The sequence below is a fragment of the Psammomys obesus genome, unplaced genomic scaffold, assembly GCF_907164565.1.
Source record: "Psammomys obesus unplaced genomic scaffold, mPsaObe1.curated_primary_1811, whole genome shotgun sequence".
Lineage (NCBI taxonomy): Eukaryota > Metazoa > Chordata > Mammalia > Rodentia > Muridae > Psammomys > Psammomys obesus.
In genome coordinates, this window is record NW_026586383.1 from 8,294,281 (window position 1) to 8,317,434 (window position 23,154).

General features: G+C 52.2%; 1 protein-coding gene across 1 annotated transcript in view; it reads left to right on the forward strand.

Annotated features, from left to right (window-relative positions):
- Positions 1-1,815: 1,815 nt before the first annotated feature.
- Dlec1 (DLEC1 cilia and flagella associated protein) overlaps positions 1,816-23,154 on the forward strand; it is a 45,351-nt gene continuing 24,012 nt past the window's right edge. Inside the window, exons 1-12 of the mRNA XM_055601666.1 lie at positions 1,816-2,559; positions 5,382-5,532; positions 8,606-8,716; positions 10,080-10,270; positions 10,404-10,621; positions 12,475-12,553; positions 16,260-16,347; positions 17,400-17,573; positions 18,357-18,493; positions 19,951-20,043; positions 20,525-20,615; positions 21,051-21,213. Of these exons, the coding sequence (XP_055457641.1) occupies positions 2,149-2,559; positions 5,382-5,532; positions 8,606-8,716; positions 10,080-10,270; positions 10,404-10,621; positions 12,475-12,553; positions 16,260-16,347; positions 17,400-17,573; positions 18,357-18,493; positions 19,951-20,043; positions 20,525-20,615; positions 21,051-21,213 (1,907 nt within the window). The 5' untranslated portion in view covers positions 1,816-2,148. The remainder of the gene's footprint in view (positions 2,560-5,381; positions 5,533-8,605; positions 8,717-10,079; positions 10,271-10,403; positions 10,622-12,474; positions 12,554-16,259; positions 16,348-17,399; positions 17,574-18,356; positions 18,494-19,950; positions 20,044-20,524; positions 20,616-21,050; positions 21,214-23,154) is intronic.

Sequence of the window (23,154 nt, forward strand, 5' to 3'; positions counted from 1 at the left end):
AAGAAGTGTGTGAAACCAAAAGCTAGATAGGAGGGACTACGCAATGAAGTGAATAGCTCACCAGGAATTCCCTTTGTGCCCAGAGAATCCCCTTGGAGAGGTGACTAGATGGACAGAGGGAATCACATGGAAACTGAGTGCTGTGCAGAGCAGGATCAGAGGTGGTGGGTGTAGCTGGGAACAGAGTCTAGTAGAATGGGAAAGAGAGGCTGGAGACAGGATGAAGAGAGGAGCGAGGAAAACAAGGGGAGTGACAGGCAGGGAGGAAGTGTAGAGCTGCCACAGGAGGACTTCTGGAGTGGCCTCTGCCACCAGAGGGAGTGGAGGTTGTGCGGGACTTTGGCTTGGACGGTCAGCTGAGCAGACAGTACAATGGGGTGGGGGCATGCAAAGGAGAGGGATGGGAGCATCTCTGCCACAGCCTCAGACTCCCTGAGACTTTCTCTGAGGACATCTGGACAGAGTGGAGAAAAAACAAACAGTGTCAAGAGCCAAGCGTCTTGACCTCCTGGACATCAGGGAAGGACAGCTGGGAGCTTCCACAGTGGAGCAGCTGCTGACGGCAGGACCGCCCACTCTGGGGAGACCTCCCTTTACTCTGCGGCCACACACACTCTGCTACTATTCTGCTACTTTCCCCTCGCAAAGCCTTTCCCTGCACCATCGAAAACCTGGAATGTGTGTAGAACATTGGACAGATGGCCCGTTTGCCTGTATTCCTTCTGCTCTCAAGCTACCCTTACCGCACATACCAGTCAGAGGAGCAGGAAGTTCAAGAGGAGGCCTGGTCCGGTCCTGGAATTGGGCTAAGGATATTTGGGCAAAGGCTCTCAGGGTCCCAGGTACCTGGAGGGTGGACATGGACATTTCACTTGGCTGGGTGAACTCTCCTTGCAGGCAAGAAATGTAGCAAGGCCTAGTCCTTTCAGGGACAGACCTTAACAAGATGCTCTGCTTTTCTTACACTCTTGATAGTAAGGAAAGAACAGATGAAGGAGGCAACCAAGAGCAGCAGAAATGGCTCAGGTTTTTGGGTGGAATCCTGGGACTCAACTCAGGAAGCCGATTTGGGGCTGTAAGGCAAGCAAACTCACACCTAAGTAGAAAATGAGGAGTGTCTGGAGGTATACACGGCGCACATACTTACACAAAGGCAAAACACCCACACACGTAAAAGAAAAATCTGTTTATTTTTTTCTTTTTGAATGCTGGCATGAAACTTGCTATGTACAGCAGGGATGGCCTCAAACTCACAGAGATCTGCTTGCCTCTGCCCATTGAGCACTGGGATTAAGGGCATGGGCCACCACGTCTAGCTAGGCCTCATGCCCTGTATTGGATGGGGTCTCTAAGGAAGCTGCACCAGTAGGATGAGTACACATCACAAAGGAGGTTATTAGAGGCGCACACAGCAGTGGCCATCTGTACCCTGACTGCCTCAGGGGCTCTACTGGGCCAGTGAAGGGCTGGAGGATTCCTGGATAGCCACAGTCCAGGTCTCTACAGTGACCTCCAAGTTGGCCTGAGCTTCACACGTAGACCCTGTCCTAAGACAAGCGCAAAAACATTTAAAAAAAATTATATGTGAAGAATCTGCTGAGCAAATTAAAGAACGGATGGAGGCACTTGGGTAGTAAAAAAAAAAAAAAGGCTTTGCAGTCAGACCAGCGTGACAATGAATCCTTTTGTCCATCAAACTTCATAAGCCCCTCTGTAAGAAGGGTGATGCTCCGCCCTTAAGAACATATAGTGCTCTGGCAGAGGACCAGAGTTCAGTTCCCGGGACCCATGTCAGGTGGCTTACAATTGCCTATCACTGCAGCACCGGAAGATCGACGCCTTCTTCTGGCTTCCACCGGCAACCGCACATAAGTACACAGAGACAGAGACTAAAAATAACCCTTTACAGAGAAAAAAATAAAAGAGTTACTAGCTGACAGCAATGCACGCCTGTGTCCGGCGCTCGGGAGGCTGAGGAGGAGGAGGGAAAGCGGTGACTTCGGGCCAGCCTAGACCACCTAGCTAGACGCAAGGAATGCAAGCCTCTGCGATGACGACAGGGATGACGCCCTTCAAAAGAAAACCTAGGCGGAAGGGGCGGAGCCGGAAGCAGAAGTAGGACACGGAGACTGCGGCGTCTCTGTTGCCATGGAACCGGGCAGCGCGGAGAAGCTGCGAACCACAGTTTCTCCGGCCGCTATGTTCCCGGAGACCGTGTGGGAGTCTACCTCGCACACGGCCGGGTCCAGCAGCCCCAGCTGGCTCAACAGGAAGTCCCCCTTGCCATCGTCGTTCGCCTTCACCGATGGCTGCCAGTACGGCTTCCCCACGCGGTTCCTCCGCACCAGGTTCCAAGAGCTCCCGGCCCTGCCGGAGCCGCAGATGCTGCGTCTGCGCCCCGCCTCGCTGCGCACGCAGGACATCTCACACCTGCTTGCCCGGGTCTTCCGAAACTTGTACACCAGCCAGGTGATCGGCGAGGACTTGAGTGACAGCTTGATCAAGGCCCGCGGCAGTGATGATGCGCGCCAAGAGGAGTTCTTGGACCAGCTGCAGCAGGTACAGCCGGTGGGGACGCTCTCGCGATGCTCCGGTTGCAGCCGCGCCGAGTGAAGAATCCTATCCAAACTTTACACATACGCATATAAATGGCACCTCCAGCGCCTTTCTCTGCGCAGTGCACAGTATTCGTTGCAAATATAAATGAAACGACCCGAGCAGAGGCTCTGTAGTTCGTTTCTTGGAGGTGATGAGGTCCAAGTCACCTCCTCCCTGGGTGACTCTGTCACTAACCACAGTCATGGCTGAGGTGTTCTTGCCCACATCTCTGGTTTTCTTCTCTGCACTGGTTGGGGACTCCCTTCTCAACTCTCCTCTGGGATGGTTCTTCTTCACTCTTTCTGTCCTTCACATGCCCCTCACACGGCATGGTCACAGCTTCCTTCATTCCTCATCTAACACATACCGTGTGTGCTATGCCCAGGCCTGAGCAGTGGGAACTTAGTAGCCTCGAATGCATCACAAGACAGACACACCTCAATGGTAGAATGTTTGCCTGGCAAGTGTAGGGCCCACGACCCTCAGCAATGCAAAACGTAAAACAGCCAAACAAACAAACAAACAAACAAAAAACCAGTAACAGCAACAACAATAAAAACTTTAAAAAGAAAATATTGGGGCTGGTAAGATGACCCAGCAGATAAACCTGCTTACTGATACGCTGTGACCCCACCCCCCACCCTCGTTCCCAGTGGCAGGATATTGATTGACAGACCCTGTCTTGGGCAGGTAATCTCGACAGAGTGAAATCAAGAGTTCAATAGCCAAACTGTTCCCAGAAAACAGTTTCTACTTCACCCTACCCTGCCTCTGGCTTTGGCCTCAAGATTCAGCAGCCCCTCATTTTCAGTGTTTTCATGGTTATTGATCTCTGCAGTTACCATGGAAAGGAGCTTAGGGCTGTCTTGATCCGGGGTCCACATGGTCTCACTGGTCTGATGACTTAGCACACAAGGTCAAAATACCCCTGCCTCCGCTACAGACAACTTGTATGGCTTTGAGGATTGAGTCAGCTCAGCAAAGCATTGTTAACTGATGGCTTTGGGTAGGATCCTGATACTTACATTCAGGAATTAGGATCAGGGCTTTCTGGAAGGTCCAAGAAATGGGACCCTTGAGTTAAACACAGTAATTTATGTTCAAGGCTGCCCTGGCCACTGCTTCCTCAGGAGGTTTCCGGTCCACAAGAAGAGTACCTCCTAGCCTTCACCGGATACCTACTCAGCTCCTCTCAAAGAATGGCTAGAGCTGGAGAGGCGGACAGAACTATCAAAAGCCCGCTGGTCCAGCCTACCAGATGTAAAACCTGAGGTCAGGAGACTGGAAATGACGGTTTGCTGCCGAGCCTGGTGACCTGAGTTTTCTCTCCCCCATGACCCACATAGCAGAAGGAGAGAACTGACTTTCATAAGTTCTCCTCTGGCCTCCATAAGTTCACCATAGCATGCCATAGCTCACCGCAGCCCCCGCCAACAGATTAAAAAAATGGACATCAATTATGAATGACTAAATGGGCGTCTTTGAGTTCTAGGAAGGCGATGAGGAGAGGACTGTCCTCCCATCCACTACTTTTTAAGTAACCCCGCTGCCGCCCAGCCCTGGAAATACTTTGCTTCCAGTCCCAAGAATATGGGTCAGAAGCTTGGCTGACTGGTTTGTCAACCAGTTGAAGCCCATGCTGGGACAGCCAGGCTGGACCTCTCAATGTCCACGCTGTGGCAGAGTTTAGGGTTGAAGGTTTGCAAGAGTTACAGAAGCAGGGCGGAGCCACAGAAGGTGAATTGAGACTGTAACGTGGAAATTTTAGTAGGTTTGGGCTGGAGAGAGGGTCAGCGGGCGGGAGAGCTTGCAACCTAAGTTCAGGTCCCAGCATTCACAGAAAAAACCTGGGCATGGCTGATTGCCTGTACCCCAACACTGTCTGTGGTGGTTAGAGGGTTGTTGGGGATGGCTGGCCACCATGACTACTCTCCAATTCAGTGAGAGACCATGTCTCAAGAGAGTAAGGTGAAGGATGGTAAAGCAGAGCACCTACTATCTTCCTCCAGCCTCTGCTCGTGCATGCATGCACACACACACACACACACACACACACACACACACTACACTAATTTAAAATATTTGCTTTTTATGTGTGTGTGTGTGTGTGTGTGTGTGTGTCTGCATGTGCTTTAACTCATGTGTTTGGAGGCCAGGAGACAATGTCAGATGTCCTGGGGGCTGCACATACAAGCAGTTGGGAGCTGACTGGTGTGGGTGCTAGGAACTGAACTCAGGTCCTCCGGAAGAGCAGCAAATAGTGTTAGCAGCAGGGATATCCATGCAGCCTTCCACGCCTCCAAAACAATGCAGCAAATGCCTCTGGGTAGCAAGTCGCCTGACCACACTTCTCTTTGAATCAAAAACGCCACGGCTTTATGCACACCAGATGTGGGTGCAGGAAAAAGATGCCAGCCAATGGCTTAAACAGACAACAGAGTCTGTCAGTGAGGCTGTCCAGCAGTTGTTGATGAACTAGAGAGCAGGGCCTTTCCCGAGGCAAGGTTTGGGTAGCCTCACTTTGGTGTACCAAAATGGGTCTGCATTTCAGTGTGGGTCGTGGCTCTCTCTACTGGGAAACCGACCGTTATGGACCACATCAGGAAACCGTCATTTCCAGTCTCCTGACCTCAGGTTTTACATCTGGTAGGCTGGACCAGCGGGCTTTTGATAGTTCTGTAGCTGCCCCGGGCTGGGCTGAAAGCCCTGATGTGGAAGGGCAGAGGGCAGGCCGAAATGTAGGATGTCATCAGGTGTCTGTGTATCTGGACACCCGCCCGCAGGTCCGAGAGGTCTATAAGCAGCGTCTGGAAGAGGTGTCCATGCTGGAGAGACACATCATCCAAGCCCGCGCTCGGGACCTCGCAGAAACAGAGCACGCCACCAGACAGGCCAGACAGCACGTCTTGGAGACCCCTGTCAAGCTGCCCCCGGGTAGGTGGAGGGTGTCCCCCTGCTCCCCTAGTTAGTCAGGATCGCACGGGATCCTGAGTGGGCGCTCTACTGCCCACTCTCTTCTGGACGTAAGGAGAGCAAGTTGCACACAACAGTGAAGCAGCACAAAACACTCCAGTGCGCGTGCCCCTCCCCCCACCACCAAGAAGAGCAGTGTACCACATGGCCAACATTTGACGCTCCGAGCCAGGGTCTCAGCATTGGTGTGACATTGGTCCCTGAACCACAGGTTCTGTTTAGGTTCCCCCAGACACCCTGCCATGCCTTCTCCTCTGACCTCTCCTGTCAAGGTCACCAGCTAGGCTGGGCTGGCTGGCCAGTGAGCTCCAGGAACTGGCCTGTCTCCACCTCGAAAGTTGGAATTGCAATTGTGCACGACTACGGGAGCCCAACTTCGACCAGACCTCATTCGCTCTGGTTTCCCGTCCTTCCGCTTGTAATGTGTCTTTCTTTTGTTTCAAAGTGTAGAGAAAAGCTCTAGACCATCTTTACAGACGTCCATCTGGTCCCTGCACCTCAGGGCAGGGCAGGCAACCCCACGACATCCTCCAGCTGCTTTTGCAATTTCAGGCACAAAGCACCCTTTGTTAACACAACCACTAACACAGTTGTCAGAAGGCGAAGAACCTTTCACTTCTCCATGTGAGTGGAGAAAGGTCAGGACTGTTCAGGACAGCCTGTGTGCTCATTTCCGTCCTCGCTGGGTGGTGTACACAAGCTCCTAGAGACGTGCAGAGCCATGCTCAGCAGCCACAGGATCCGTTAAGGGACCCTTCCTAGAAGGAAGAAGAGCATCACGAGGGTTGGCACCGGGTTTCTACAGGTCCAGGTCTGAGATGGAAAGAGACTCTTCGGAGCTTGGCGAGGGCTGGAGAGGGCTCGGGTGGGAGCACATTCCACTCGTGCAGAGCACCTGGGTTCAGTTCCAAGGACAGGCAGCTCACAGCCACCGTAACTCTGGCTCCAGAGAATGGGGTGCCTCTGGCCCTCTCCAGCACTGCTCTTTCCACCCACCCCCTCTCAAGGCACACACACACACAACCTACACACACACACACCTACACACACACACACACACACGCACACATGTATGCACATACACACTTAAGAATCTTTTTTAAAACTGTTGAAGAGGATGTTCAGTGATACGTGCGTAAAAATATAGTTAAGAAAAAGCTTGTTTTTTTATTATTTCATATGCCAACTTAAACAAACAAATAAAGCAACAACAAAAACCACTTTGACCCCTACACCCTGGGAGGACTGAGGAGAAGGTTTGAAAAGAGACAAGATCTTTTGTCCTGTCACATGGCCGTCACCAAAGTCCTCGGACCTAGGCTGGATTGTGTCCAGTTGGACTGCTATTGTCCCCACCAAAGTCTTTGAGTGATAGTAAAAGGTCAATGTAGGCTCATCATTTGGAGCAAGTGTGCTATTCTATGGAGGATGCCAGTAATGGGGAGAGCTACACGTGGCACAGGGCACAGGGACATGGAAACTCCCAGGCCTTCTCGGTGGGGGTGCCAGTTTCTAACTACTGCAGGGTCCAAAGCTGGCAGATGGCTTGGTGGGCAAAGGCACTTGCTGCCAAGCCTCGCAGCCAGAGTTCAGTCCTCAGGACCTGTGTGATGGAAGATTGACTCCTGCAAGTTGTCCTCTGACCTCCACGCATGCAGGGTGGCACCTACATGGCCCCCACGGGCACACAATAAACAAACAAACATCTATTTTAACAAAACCCTCGCACACCTGCCAGAGGCGATCACATCTCCCTCATGCCGCTTGCCAGAGGCATCCATTTCCTGCTAATGTTCCTAGATACTAGTGTTGTAAATTATATATGGGTGTTTGTGTACTGTCAGTTCTCGGCTCATCAACCGCAAACGCCAACTTTTGCTCTATTAAGTGACTTCCTCTAGTGTGCCACCAGGTCAGTGAAGTTGGCTGAAGCCATAGTTGTTGCTTGTGGTAGACTGGGCTCAGCTGTTCGCCAAGAGGCTTTCATGCTGGAGTCTGGGATGAAGGGCCGAGAGGCTCTTCTCTGTTGATGGCCAGCGCTCACCAAGCACTTCCCAAACCCTTGCCACCATCAGCTGGCCAAAGCCAAAAGCAAAGAGGATCATTCTGTTGTGACAAGAAGCATGGGAATGCCTAGAAGCTCAGAACTATTGCCTGGCCTGAGCCACAAGCACGTGCTGCCTTCCAACAGTGAAGAGCCTGGGACACACTCCCCACCTGCATCAGCTACATGTACACCCCACTTCAGACATGCAATAAATTGCACCCAACAATCATTCCCTGTGGCCGTGCATGTTTTGAACCATATCCAGATGCACAGCAAGGCAAACTGCCCTCTGGGTAAACTTTTAGGGAATTTCCCTATGGTCATCTTATGCATATGCATAACTAGGCAAGCATATGCTTAAAATCAGATGCATCCTGGGAAAGGACATGCACAATGAAAAAAGGCTTGCATAATCCAAGTCTATCGATGGAGACAAAGACCCACTCACAGGCCACCCCCTAGCCACCAACTCCTCCCCCTAAACTTTACCAGAAGAAGCCCCAAACCACAACTAAGGCTTGTGGGCACGCTAGCTCAAATAGCCCTTGAAGTGCGTGTCCGGTGTCTCTTTAAATAGAACTTGTTGAGGCTTTGCTATTTGTCTGTGCTTTTCCAGCTCTTCTAATAAGATGCCGCTAACCTGGAACACCTGTTGTAGGCTGCGGCTATTGGTGACACTGTATCTTAGCAACATTGCCAAGGACAGAGGCAGAAGGGTGAAGAATGGGCTTCCGTGGCATCTACTGTCCTTCGCCCTATGCCATCGCCCACTCCATGTCCTGTGGAAGTTTACCCTCTCTCACCGCGTGCGCAGCTTCACCCAGTTGTTGGCTGAGAAATCTTTGGTCATTCATTTCTTAGGTCTCAGCTTCCCCACAGGACTCTGAGAGCCTGTTTGGGACACATAGGCTTGGAGAATGGAGGCGTGGGTTCAGCTACCTCTCCCTGGCTCTGGCCTAACTGCCGTTGCCCCTCCCCCCTCCACAGTGAGGACAATCTTCCGCTGGTGTATAGACAACAACCTGCTGCAGAAGCACCACTTAATCTGCTCGGAGGATTATTACAACGATCCTGTGCCGTTTTGCTCAGCACCCAAAGGTAGGGTGTAGGGACAGGTGGCACTGCGGCCCCGCCTCAGCCACTCTTGCTGCTAGTTCCTTGCGCACTGGCTTCCCTTCCTTTTCTTAAGTTGCTACCGTGTTTTGGAATAGTGTTATCTGAGCTGCCTCCTCTTCATTAGTTCAGTCCTTTCAAGGCAAACGTCCTCTCTCCCCGACGTGGGATTTGGTGCCCTGGTTGGCTGCTCAGAGATGCAAAAAAAACATGTTTAGCTATAGTTGAATGAACCAGCAAAGGGAGGGGCTGAAGACATCAAGATAAGCAGGTCAAGTTCCTGATGCGATCAGGAGGCGAGAGCCAGGAGTGAAGAGGATAGGAAGCTGTGCGCAGGCTGGCACCGGAGGTGGATTCTGTAGGAGCCACTGTATAGACACGCCGTGCCGCTGTGAAGGCTGGGTGCGGGCGTCGACACTCTGTAGCTGTGCCGGGCTGGGACAAGTGCTTTGCAGCTGTCCCTGTCTGGGGTGGGACCCGAGTGAGGGTGGGTGACGAGGAAAGGAGACACCACGTAGAGAAACGCAGAAGGAGGCGGCGGAATCGGCTGCGCGTCAGCGCTTGGACACCCGCCCCTCCTCCAGGGCTCCCTGGGCATTGTATTAAGATGGGGGCGGGGGTGGTGGTGGTTGCACTTTGGCTAGCAGCAGAAGTGCCCGTCTGGCCTTGGCGGCATGGTCTTAAAGATACAAAAAAAGACGAACACAAATGCCGTTTCCTCACATGAGGCTTAAAAAAAAGGTCACACTAGAGGGTAGAGAGAAGGCTCTGCTGTTAGAGGCAGCTGTCACCAAACCTGGTGACCTGAGTTCGATGCCCAGGCTTGACTTCTGAGAGCTGTCCTCTGACTTCCATACAAGTGCTGAGAATGTCCCCAACAAAGAAGACATAATAAAAATAAGACCTTAATAATATCATTTTAAAAGAGGGTTAGGGCTGGAGAGATGGTGCTTTCCCAGGAGGACCTGGCTTCAATTCCCAGAACGTACATGGCATCTCACAACTGTCTGTAACTTCAGTTCCGGGGGCTCCGACACCCTCACACCAACGCACATGAAAGAGAAATTAAACTATTTTTTAAAATTGTTTACACGTAGGGTATGTGTCTAGCAATGATTCATTTGCTTTTTGTTATCTAATCATACTGGAAAATGGGAAGCTGTTTTAACCATTAGCGCCATGTCTCAAATACATGGAATAAACCTCGGGGATAATTCACACACTGACTAAAGGTGTCTGGTGTTGTAAATGTGAGGGTGTTGAGGGGAATGTGACTGTGGCTCACCTTAGGGTCCTTGTCGTTGTCCTTGCTGCCACACGGCTAACGCATGTTCCCTTGGCACCCTAGGCACCTCCACCCCTAGGTATTTAAAACTGACGGTTAAACATGAGAAGTGTTTTACGCGCAAGGCTTACCTGAATGAGAAGGCTGACGAGGGCTGCCAGAAGTCTGTCCCGCTTGACGAGTTTGAGCACACCGAAGACACCTTGACCTCAGTTTTTCCTAGAGCCAGACAAAAAACCAAAGGCGCTGTCAAGGTTAGAGCTGGATCCCGTGGGGACCTGGGGTGCGGGGAGGGAGTGGGAGGAAGGAGTCTGCCCTGTCCGTCTGTGGCCCTCCAAGCCGATGTCCACTTGCCTGTTACTGACTGTACCTTCATGTTGTGTGAAGGCAAGTACACCGAAGAACAAGAAGTGGATGAAACACCTCCGGGTGCCCCAGCGGGCCGAGGAGAGACTGCTGCTTGCCAAGATGGAGGAGCGGAATCATTTCCTGAAGAACCCTCGCTTCTTCCCACCTAACACGACACATGGAGGCAGGTCTCTAATCATCCCTTCAAGGAAGCCCGAAAGAAGAGGAGAAACCGTGGGTGCGGAGCCAGAGTGGAGGTGCATCTTTCCTTAGAACCCCAGAAAACCCGACCCTTTAGCCCGACACTGGAAGGTTCTGGATCTGGTCTCAGGAGGTCCCTAGACTTGGGCAGGAGAGCATGGCTGCAGTCATGTGACCCTTCCACAGTGTACTGGCCACTCTCTTCATGCCGTGACGGCACACCTCATAAAAAACAAGGTGGGGGAGGGAAGGGTGAGCCAGCTCCCGGCTCGGAAGGTTTAATCCCTCATGGCAGGATGTGGCAGGCCAGAGCAGTTGAGTTCGTGGGGAAAGGGATGGTTTGGCTGGCTCCTGCCTGTCTCCCGGTCTGTGGGATGCTGCTGCTCAGACGGGGCCTTCCTCTCCAGTCAGCTCCCTGGACACACTCACACACACCTACAGGTGTGTCTCACCAGACCTCTAGGTGATTCTAAATCCAGTCACCTTCTCAGTGAAAATGGACTGTCACACAAGGCGTTCACAGGTCTTAGGTAACAGCAATACTCAGCATTAGTTACAAGTAATTAAGGTAAATGGTGATTTTTTTCTTTCTTTCTTTAAGAGACTGTCTTTGGCCACATTTCAGTAATTATCTTAAAGGAATGAACTGCTTTAGCATATTTAAAACTACTAATGTATCTTTTTATAAAGAAAAAATTTAAGCATTTAATAGTAGTTAATTACATGGGCATTATAGATCAATCATAACACCACAGGCACGGCCTAGTGTAATGGGACCCCATGCCCACATGAATTCAACTCAACAAAAATCTCTCTTCCTCTGCCTACTTTTCCACCCCTGGGAATTTGAGGCAGACCACAGGAGAACTCTTTCTTCTGTAAGTTCAGTTTGTCTCCAAGTATGAGACAGAGTCACGCTAATAAAGAAAAGTTCAAGAGACTGATAGCTGGGCCTGGGGAGGTGGCTCAGGATGTACGAATGATTGCTGTGCAAGTATGGGGACCTGAGTTCAAATCCCCAGCACGCACATCAAAATCTGGGTCTGAGCCTGTAACTCCAGTGTCAGGGAGTGGGTGGAGACAGGGGGATCTCACTGACCACCCAGCCTAGCCAAAACAGCAAGCTTCAGGTTTAGTGCGAGACCCTGTCTCAAAAGAACAAGGCAGACAGCAAAGGAACACCCCTGAGGTCCTCCTCTGGCTGTGAGTAAGCAACCCACTGTATGCCTCACCCCTCACCCCTCCCACACAGATGCACACATACAGATTAAAAGAAATACAGAAAACCGTATTAAAAACCCAGTTAACATGTTGGTATTCAAGCTCCTAGAATTTCCTTATTCCTATTGAAAATTCTAAATGTTTGTCTTCCCCAAAATTGCATCATGCTTTAAAATTGTTATTATTTTGAGATTAACTTAAGCATTTTAAAATTAAGTGTATGTGTGTGTCTGGGGGTGGGGGGACACAGGTGCCCAAGGGCTTCATCTGATCTTCCCCTGGCGCTGGGGATTTAGGTGGTTGTAAGCTGCCTGGTGCTGTGGGTTCAAAAAAGCAGGCTTGGGCCCTCTGCGAGAGCAGTGCGTGCTCTTAGCCACGAGCCATCTCTTCAGCCCTAAAGTACCTTATAACCTAGTCAACATCCACCCGAAAACCCAACAAACAGCCAATTATGAACACCTTTGATAGCATACATGAGTTTATTTCCTTCTGGCGTTTTAAGAGAGGGATTGGAGTAGCTGAGGCTGGCCTTGAACTTGATACATAGCTGACACTGGCCTTGAACTTCTGATGGTCCTGGGAGTGTAGAAGTGTGCCACCACATCATGCTGGGTGAATGAATGAATCACCGCGTTCTTCTGTGTCAGGCAGGAAACTCACAGCCTTTCTTCCCCTTTCACTCCCACAGCTGTGCAGATGCCCCGGTGTTCCTGGCAAAGCCCTCAATTGCATTTTTCACAGATTACCAGATTGGACCAGTTTACGAGGTAGAAATCTTGGTTCTTTACGTCGTGGCATTTCTGAACCACACCCCAAAGTGGGGGAAGCCCAGTGCATGTCCATGTGCCTGCCAGCCCACTGCAGCAGCTGGTCTGTGTCTTTTTATACCCTACAGCCTCTCCTCTCTTGAAGGATGCATCCCCAGCAGGTCATTACCTATCTTGAGCTCACAGGACTTAGAAAAAGAAAGAACCATAGCTGGGTGAGGCGGAGCTTGGGAGCTGGAGGGAGGAGACTGGGGAATGCCAGGCTGTCCTCAGCTAGAGGGTGTCAGCAGCCAGACCAGGCTAACCGAGAGACGGCTATTTTAGAGGACCTAAAATAGAACCCCAGACTTCACTTCACGAGGCTCACAAGTCCCAGGGATCCCAGTGGCTCTGACCGCCACAGACACCCACACTCACACGCACACACCCACACAGACACATAATGAAAACAAAAATCTTAAACTGAGCGCAGTGGTGCACACCTTTAATCCCAGCACTCAGGAGGCAGAGGCAGGCGGATCTCTGTGAATTCAAGGCCAGCCTAGTCTACAGAGTGAGTTCTAGGACATCCAGGGCTACACAGAGAAACCTTGCCTCATGAAAAAAAGAGTCTTAAAGACAATATATGTATTTATATGTATATATGAGTGAAGGCAACATGCTTTATAGTTGCAGGCATTCATAAATAAAGAAAGAGGGAAGGTAGAATGAATTTAATGGTGCTGGATTGTAGTTGAGGTTCAAACATGAATTTATGACATGAAAACCGTGTGTAGTCGGGGAAATGACCCAGTGGGTAAAGTACTTACAAGGCAAACATGAGGACCTGAGTTCGGATCCCCAACCCCAGTGTGAAAAGCCAGGCATGGTGGTGTCGCCTGTAACCCCAGTGCTGGGAGGTGACCACTCAGGAGGATCCTGGGAGTTCACTGACCAGCCAGCCAAGCCAGTCAGTGAGCACCAGGTTTAACAAGAGACCTTGACTCAAAGGTAGATGGAGAATGATACAGAAGAACGCCTGACGTCGAGTCCTGGCCTCCAAACATGCAAAAACCATGTGTGCACACACAACCAACCCACACACAGGACACATGGCTCCCCAGGAGTGGTGCTTGAGTTTAAGCTCTGGCCTCCACAGGCAAGCACGGTCATGTGACACTCTCGCCTGAAGCGCACAATGCTCCTGTGTGTACTCGGACAAAGCACCCACACATGCACACAATAAGAAATGCACACACACATACCAATGGGGAGACACAGGAGCAAATCCAGATGGACAGGAAAGCGCTCCTACTTTACTTCCCAGCAATCCCCGGGGCAGAAAAGCAGCATCGTTCTGTAAGCCGTTAGCTCATGAGTTAAGCCCTGAAATCCTGCTTTCCAGTAGAAGGATCGAGCAGGGCCGGGGTGAATCTCAGTGGGCAGTGCTTGCCCAGCAGGTGTGAAGCCTGCCTTTCACCCTCTCCCTCCCGCACAGCGCTTTATAAAACTAGCCATGGTGGTACTGCCAGCACTGGGAGGTGGAGGCAGCCAGCATGGGGAATGGGGGTGGAGGGATGGGGAGAGGGGGGGAGGGACCGGGAGTCTTTGAAGCACTAGTTGACTCTGAAGATGACACAGGGAAGACAGTCAATGGGCCTAAAGTATCAGAGGTGCTGGGAAGTGAAGCACTTGGAGGAGGGCACTCTGGGGAGAGCGGGGTGCTGGTCAGCGGGAGACCTGGCGATGTGTGAATGTGTCTTGAAACTGCTGCCCGGGCAGCCCATAGTCAGTACCCAGCCCAGACTCGGGGGGGGGGGGGCTCCAGAAGAGGTCAGCTTTAGGAGTCAGCCTTGATGAGTGTCCCTGATGCCCCTGGGTATCGAGGAAGAGATTTTCAGAGTAGACTGGCTGAGCCACGGACACTGCTAACGAACACTGCATGAGAGAGGGGAAGGAACTAGCATTTACTCCTCACTCAGTGCTCTTTCTGTGTGTGTGTGTGTGTGTGTGTGTGTGTGTGTGTGTGTGTGTGTGTGTGTGAAGTGTGTGTGTGTGTGTAAATTCTAGACTAGTCCACAAAGTAAAACTTGGACTTCCTCTGTGCTGAGCACTGTGCTGAACCCTCGTGGATGAACTGGTGTGTAACACACCCTGCCACCCTGTCCCACCACTTCACCTTGAGTGAGTCTTGTTCGTGTCTCCTGTACTTATTCCCACCATGCTCTCCTCTACGCTGGCCACCTGGGGGCTGTTTCCTGTTCCCTAAGCAGCACAGGCTAAGAACAACCAATATGGTACTACCTTCATGATGGGAAAGATGCAGATGATGGGAAATGTATAGATGCCTTAAGGTGTACGGAGTCTGTATGTAGGTGTTCTAGCATCCTTTCTGTCACTGTGGTAAAACACTCTGGCCCAAAGCAACTTAGGGAAGAGAAGCTTTGCTTGGCTTAAAATTCCAGGTTGCAGCATCTCCACTGGGAAGTCAGAGTGGGAACCAGAGAAACCAGTCACATCACAGCCAGAGTCATGAGTAGAGAAATGAACACACTTGGGCTGCCTGCTTGCTTTCCCCTGTCCTGTATAATTCAGGATCCCTGCCTAGGGAATGGTGCCCCCAATAGGCTGGGGCTTTCTTCATTAATTAAATCAAGACAACCCCCCAAAGACACAGGCCAACCTGATCTAAATAATCCCTCACTAAGACGCTTCCCAGGGATTCTAGCCAGGTTGACTAACCTCCACAGTGGGTTGGATGTAAATACTGTACTTAAAAATCTACAGATTTGGGTCCCTGCTGGGTTCCTGAGCCAACTCCAGTCCCCTTGAGCATCGATGGTCAGGACAACTGTAGCTATCATTTTAAACATTAGGAAAGAAGCACTGAATCAACTCAAATTTTCATTTTACTTAGTAGTTTATCTGGGGGAGGAGGGCTTCAAGAAACTCCCGCAGTCAGGGCCTTACTCTGTAACCCACGCTGATCTACAACTCCCTACATAGCCCAGGCTGGCCTGAAACTCACACCTATCTGTTGTAGGTGATGATTAATATTTACTATTAATATTTACTATTAATCTGGCTCCTCCCATTGCTTAACATTGTGGCTAGTTGCTTTATTTTGGCCTGTTTACACAAAGTTGAGACAGGATGCTTAAAATAAATATCACAGTGCAATATCTGGATTGAAATCAGAGATTGGGGGGTAGAAATCAGCATCTGAATGAACAAGGGTAAGGTGTATACATTTCAAAAGAACATTATACCAACACCTATCCTTTGGGCCTTGGCTTCCCAGTGCTGGCAAAACAAGTGTGTTCTACTATGCCTGGTTTTGTATTTTAATTTTACTATGGAATTGTCCCTAACTAAAAGTAGATAGAATAGCAAAAAGAATCCCAACATACCCATCACCCAGCTTCAGTGATTGCCAGCATGACCAAGCCCATTTCGTTCAGAACCCTCTTCCTTCCTGTCTCATTTAAACTTGGGCTGGTCAGACGGCTCAGTGGGTAAAGCACTTGCCACCAAGCCTGACAGCCTGAGTTCTACCACAGAGGCCTCGTGGTAGAAAGGGGAGAACTGACTCTTACAAGTTGTCCTCTGACCTACACACACACGCACGCACACGCACGCACGCACACACGCACGGGCCGTGGGGGAGGGACCCTGACGCCATGCCGAGCACCACGGGCAGCTGAAAGTGCCCCCTCCCTTTGCACAGATGGTCATTGCTCTACAGAACACCACTGCGACCAGCCGGTACGTGCGCGTCCTCCCTCCGTCCTCTCCATACTTCGCTCTTGGGCTTGGTGAGTTCACGGTCGTAGTGTCTACACTGCCTCAGACCATTTGCAGGACAGGCTGCCAACTTGTGACGAGCTGGCTCTCGGGCCCTGTCCTGAGCTCTGCCCACGGCTCGCTCCCTCAGCAGTCCCTGGGGTCCCTCGGGCTCAGCACCCAGCCTGCCACTCTCTCCCATCGAGGTCCCTGAGTCCTGTCAGCTTCTCTGCCCTCTCACCTTCCTCAGGGCACAGGTTCTGCCAGCTCCCTGTCCCCCATGCTCTGGCTGCCCTCGAGCAGGTACTCTTCATTGTTCATCACCATGGCAATCTTCCAACCAGCCTTCCAGCTGTCTGCCGTGCCTCATATTGGTCAGGCGTGGTGGCTCCCGAGTGTAATCCCAGCACTTGGAAGGCCAAGGGAGGATTGACACGATTCTGAGGCCAGCCTGAGTGCAGAGTGAGAAACTGTCGGCTCTGCAAGGCGGCCCAGGAGATAATCCCCGTGCCACAGGGCCAGATAGCCCCTGATGATCCACTTCACATAGGCCATCCCGCTCCTGCCTGGGCCTTGGTATTGCTACCTTAGTGCTACCCCTGCCCGCCCTAGGCATCTCTGCTGTCATCCTGGCCTTGATCCAGCTGTGGTTGGTGTTTACTGCCTTGCTTTTCCCGGGGAGATGTGAGCCAGTGTCTCTTCACCCCTGAAAGGCCCCAATGACAGGGTCAAGTAACCGTTCCAGCCAAGCCTAACCTGGCGAGGCAGCGAGTTTAGGGGGGTTGCTTACAGGATCACAAATGAAGGGAGATGGGGGCTCATGGGTGACCGAAAGGCAGCTGTGTCTCCCATGTGACCACTCATAAGAGCTCTGTCCCCAGAGCTCACTGCCCAACTTCAGGCAAGTTCACGGGAGAGTGTCCGTGCCCTCGGCAATCGCTCCTTGTCTAACCTAGGCTCCCAAGCCTTGTGGTGCTCTCTCCTCCCTCCTGAGCAAATATTCAATCCGACAGAATTAGAAACACGGTAACTTCAAGCCCCGGCAGGCAGCTTCACCCTCACTGGTCGCGTTTGTGGCACACAGGGATGTTCCCGGGAAAAGGCGGGATGGTGGCCCCTGGGATGACGTGCCAGTACATCGTCCAGTTCATCCCGGACTGCCTTGGGGACTTCGATGACTTCCTTCTGGTTGAGACGCAGTCTGCCCACATGCTGGTGATCCCGCTGCAGGCCCGGAGGCCGCCGCCAGTGCTGAGCCGTGAGTGTGTGATCCAGTTAGGGCTGGGGAGCCCCCGTGAGGACCCCCGGAAGCGGCACAGATCTCGGCTCTCTCAGGCAGAGGCTTCTGGGTCCTGAAAGGAGCCTTGTAGCAGCTTCCACGGCGGCAGCCGTCATTCTGTCTGCAGGGGTCTCTGTCTGCGGGGGAGGTGTTTCTGTGCCTCCAGCCAAGAGCTCTGTAGTGTTGGCCCTGGGCCGGGGAGGGAGGCTTCTAGAAACGCCAGCTTCCCCAGTCCCTCCTGCAGCTGAACTCAGCCCCTCCCCTATTTGTCCTACAATACCCAAGACCATGTTGGGTCTCCCTAGCCCAGGCAGGGAGTCTGCAGTAGATTCTGATTCCAACAGGACTACAGTCATGTGACCTGGCAGCACCCTGGACAGAGCCCAAGGGACTCAAGGGTGAGGGTGTGGCTCACTGGTCCTGCTGCTGTGGTGGGCTGCTCTGAGCTCTGTCCTCAGAGAAACAATGGCAGCAGAGTCCATTCAGAGTGATGTGTTGTCCTTTTTTTAAAAAATTAAACTTTTATCACATTTGTTCATTATACACGTGCGTATGTGTGTGTGTTTGTATGTGGGGTGGGGGAACGCGTGTGTGCCATGGCACTCATGTGGTTGTCAGAGGACAACTTGTAGGAGCTGGTTCCCACCTTCCGCTGTGTCCACCCGGGGGATTGAACTCAGATCATCAGGCTTGGCAGCAAGCACCTTTGTCTGCTGAGCCATCTCAGCAGCCCTCCCTGAGCAATCCCTTCTGTGGCTGCAGTGTCACCTCTATTGGACTGTGGCCACTGCCTCATTGGAGGAGTGAAGATCAGCAGATTCTTCTGCAAAAACGTGGGCTTCAGTGTCGGCAAATTCTGCATCATGCCCCAAAAGAGCTGGCCGCCCCCAAGTTTCCGGGTGAGTGGCTGTGGATTGCTGCCAAGCAAATGAGCTCCCGGAGGAGGCCGCTACATCACACGGGGACCAGAAACTTAGAAAAGCGGGGTGCTGTAATCTCCAGATCCACCTGCCATGACCGGAAAAGCATGAGTAGAGGTTAGGGGTGTGCTTTCCGGTCACGAGCGCTGGGGCGACCCTGGGTGAGGTGTGTGCTCGCTCTCACTTATTTTCGTTTTATTTTATTTTGGCTTCTGAGGCAGGGCTTCTCCGTGTAGCCCTGGCTGTGCTGGAGCCCTCTGTAGACCAGGCTGACCTCGGACCCACAGAGCTCTGCCTGCCTCTGCCTCCCTGCTGAGTGCTGGGATTAAAGGCTTGCCCTACCACCACCCGGCCATCTCTCTTATTTTGTTAATGCCGTCTTCAAGGTGTGTGTGCTCACTTAGCACAGCACTATTAAAGCGGCTCTGCGTGTCACCTGAGGCCGCAGATGGGCAGCTCCGGCTGAATTCTGTGCTTATTTGGCACAGTACTTAAAGATATTTTGGGGGTGGGGAGATGGCTTAGTCGGTAAAGTGGGAAAACCCGTCAAATCCTCAGAATTCACATTTTTAAAAAGCCACCCTGGCATAATCCCAGTCTGAGGATGTGGAGACCGTTCAAGGCCCGGCCGGTCAGCCTAGCCTGTGTGGTGAGTTCCAGGCCAGTGAGAGACCCTGTCCCAGACAAGACAGACAGCACAGGTGAAAAACAGTGTTTGAGGCTGTGCCCTCACCCCCACACACACATGTGCACGCTTACACACATGAACACAGACACACGTGTAGACACATATGTAGACATGCAGTACGTTAGAGCGGGAGATTGAATGTACCTGTCTGTCCCCCTCTGTGCTGTGACCCTGTGGGCTGGGACTAGGTTGTGTCCTGTTGTCTCAGCTCCCCACTGCCCAGGCAGCCCCGGCCTGACATCCTGGGTACATTTCCCCATGCCTCCTGGCCGAGGAACAGGAGACCCCCCTTCCCGGACATGGGGGTTGCCTGGTAGGGTCTTGTGAGGGCCAGTTTGTGCCAACAAGAAACCACAATTCTGTTTACCAAGATGGCAGGTGTCCGCCTGCCTCAGAAGCTGCTAAGCACATGGGGCGGGGACAAGTCAGATGCAGTGACGACCACAGGCAAGACCAGGAGTTCTGGGACGCCCTCCTGATACCTCTGGTCCCCCTGGCACCTGCTCCCCAGCCATCAGCTGACCGCCATGGCTTTCTCACCCCTAACCTTCAGAGGTTTTAACCTTCAGAGCCTCACCTGGTGCCTGGCAAAGGTGGAGTAAACACAGCCTCGGGAGACAGGGTCCTTGGAGGACCCTGAAAACCCTCAGACAGCAAAATGACGATTTGGAGAAGCCTAGAGCGTGAGTGTTGGATTTTTGCAATTTTCTCCCATTGTTGTGTAACCCGCTGCTTTTTTTTGTTTTAGGCTGTGGCGAGCACCGGCTTTGTGGAGCAGCCTCCCTTTGGCATCACGCCTTCGGTGTTTGAGCTGGCCCCGGGGTTCGCCATTCTGTTGGAGGTCAGTAATCAGACCTGCTCCTCATGCCCGCCCTGGGTGGTTGCCTCAGAGATGCCATGATTGCATCCACCCCTGTGTTTTAATGACTCACTTCCTCACCATGCAGACCCGGGTTCTCGGCCTCTAGACAGGAGCTTGCGCTCTCGTGGCGTGGGGCGATGCATTGGCGGTCTCCTGACCTCCGCAGGCATAGGCTGCACGCCCTGCCACGTGCCCACACCCTAAACCGATTCATTAACTTAAAAAGTCAACCTAGGATGTGCGGGTTTCATCTGAATTGTCTCCCGTAAGTTCATATTCTGTAGTCCCGTTCCTCAGCGGGCGGAACCATTGTCAGAGTCTGTAGAGTCTTTCTGAAGGCCTTGCTGTTGGCCCAGGTCAGCAGGGGCAGACGGCTGGAGGTGACGGCCAGCCCCCTGCCCTCGCTGCTAATCTCTGCCTCTTTGTCGGCCTCTGCTACGCACACTCTTCCTCTCCCCAGGTCTTGTTCCTCCCCACTGGCCTAGGAAAGGCAGAAGAGACCTTCGTCATCGTGTGTGACAACTGTCAAATAAAGGAGCTGGTCATCGTAGGTGGGCACGTGGCTCCCGGAGCTGCCTGACCTGCTGTGGCTGACCCGCCCAGGAGGGGGGGGGGAGCTGAGAGGACACTGCCTTGGACCCCTGAGCCAGGGCCCTGCTTACTAATGGAATCTCTCACTCTCGGAGTCCATGTTGACCTCTGACTCTCACCTGTGGCCCACACACAGGTCCTCCTACCCCTCTAGGCTTTGGCACGGTTGGTACCAGAAGGGTTCCAGGTGTACACGGCTCGCCCTTTCCTCCCTTCCTTCCATTTGTCTGTCTGGTCCCACTTGGTGGTCAATAGCTGAGTGTCCGACGCATGCAAGGCTCCCAGACTCACCTCCTCTTGGTCCAGAAAGACCCGGAGATGCTCTGTGGGACCTTTGGCTGCAGGGTGCCGGCCTCGGCCCGGCGACACCCGACGAGCCTCCTCCCCTCCACCAGGGACTGGACAGCTGGTGGCTTTGGACGTGATCTATATTTCTGGTGGGAAGAGCGAGCAGGACCCGGGAGAGCTGAAGGACTTGACGGCCCAATACTTCATCCGCTTTGAGCCTGAAAACATCCGGTCCACAGCAAAGAAACAGCTCGTTATCAGAAACGCCACGTGAGTGCCCCGACATGTGCTTGACACGCACCTGGCCCTGCTCCAGCCAGATCCCCATGAGCCAAGAGCTGCTTTCTGAGAGTCAGGGAGCCGTGAGCCCAGAACGGGTCCAGGTGGAGAGAAGGCTCCTGACTCTTACTATTTATTTGGTGCGTGTGAAGTGTGCCTGTGAGATGTGTATGTTTGAGGTATATGTGTGAGAGGTGTGTGTGAGGTGTATGAGGTATGTATGTGAGGAAGAGGCCGTGTGTGTGTGTGTGTGTGTGTGTGTTTGGTTGAGCTGTACGTATATCTTGTGTGTATTCCTGTGCACACAGTTGTGGGGTTTGCGGTGGGTGTGAGCCGGCTAGAAGGCCAGCCTGGCTCTGGGTTCTCGGGCGGCACCCCGAGTGTTCTGTGAGTCACTGTCCAGGAGCTCACCGGCTGGCCTGGGCTTGGCTGCTCGTGCCCAGCAATGGCTCCCACCTTCCCAGCACCTCGATTAGAAACAGGGCCAGCACACCGGGCTATTGTTCTGCTTTGTACAGGGTCTCACTATGTAGCCTCAATCGACCTTGAACTCACCATGTAGACCAGGCTGGCCTCCAATTCACAGAGCTCGGTTTCCTCAACCTCCTGAGTGCTGGGATCAAAGGTCACTGTGACCGGCTCGTGCCCTTTTTTCAATGTGGGCCCTGAGACCTCATGCCCCAGGCCTTCCAGTGTACTGTCTCCCCACTGGCTCCCTCTGTTTAAACCGTCAGAATGAATTCAAATGACGAGCACCTCCTCAGCTCTTCCACTGCATTTCAAGTTCTTGGTGGCCACTGTAGTGGACAGTGTGGCCATAGGGTCTTCATCACCATGGGAAGCCAGGTTGCAGTGCGCTCAATATCCCACCCCTCCAAACCAAAATCGAATAAGAGGTTTTGTTTGTTTCTTTTGTTGTTTTTAATCAAAACAGAATTATATCCCATTCCCCCTTTCCTCCATTCAGCCCCTCCCAGCTACCTGTCTCAAACCCTACCCATATCCAGTCCCACTCTCAAGTTGATAACCTCTTTTTCTGTGATAAGGCATGTTTTTATATATATGTATATATATATACATATATATATGTAAACACACACACACACACATATCCTGCTGAGTCCATTTTTTACCACTCTGACTGAACAACCAGTGAGGGCGCTCATCCATGGGAGAGGCCAGTTCTCCTCCCAGCAGCCATTAGTTGCCTGTAGTTGTTTGCCTGGGGTCGGGACCCTGCTGGGTTTCTCCTTAGACATTAATGGGTCTTTGTGTTGCCGCTGTCCTGGTCTGGTTTGTGCAGCCATTTCTTGAAGAGGCTGTTTCTCGAAGACCTCCTGCTACCCTGGCTCTCACTGTCTTTCTGCCTTTATTCTGTCATGTCCCCTGAGCTACAGATCCCTGTGCAGTGTCTTCAGCAATAGGGGCTGACCTCAACCCCTGAGAGGCGACCAAGGGCTACAGTCTGTACTGTTTGGGGACTCGTTTAAACTGCCTTGACCAGACGTTTGGAAGGAGTTGGGGTTTTTTCTTTTTTCTTTTTTCTTTTTCTTTTTCTTTTTTTATTTGGCACTGGGGTTTTTGTTAGTCTATGGTTCTTTAAGATATAAACATGGTCGTGTTTTCTCTCTCTCTCTCTCTCTCTCTCTCTCTCTCTCTCTCTCTTTCTCTATGTATTATATATACTTTTGGGTAAATATGAAGGGATCCTCTGAGGCGTTATTAAACAGCATGGCTGTATTTGCCCTGTGTCCCACCTTCTCCTTCTGCATTGACCTCCCACCAGCCAGCTGGAGCCCCTCCCCCATTCTTCCACATCCCACTGCATACCACCTGCATCTTCCTATTCCCCATTCTGTGGTGCCGAGTGGGGATCGAGGGACAGTTCTCCAGGGAAGTCATTCTGTGTTCCAAGTCATGGAAGCCTTCCAG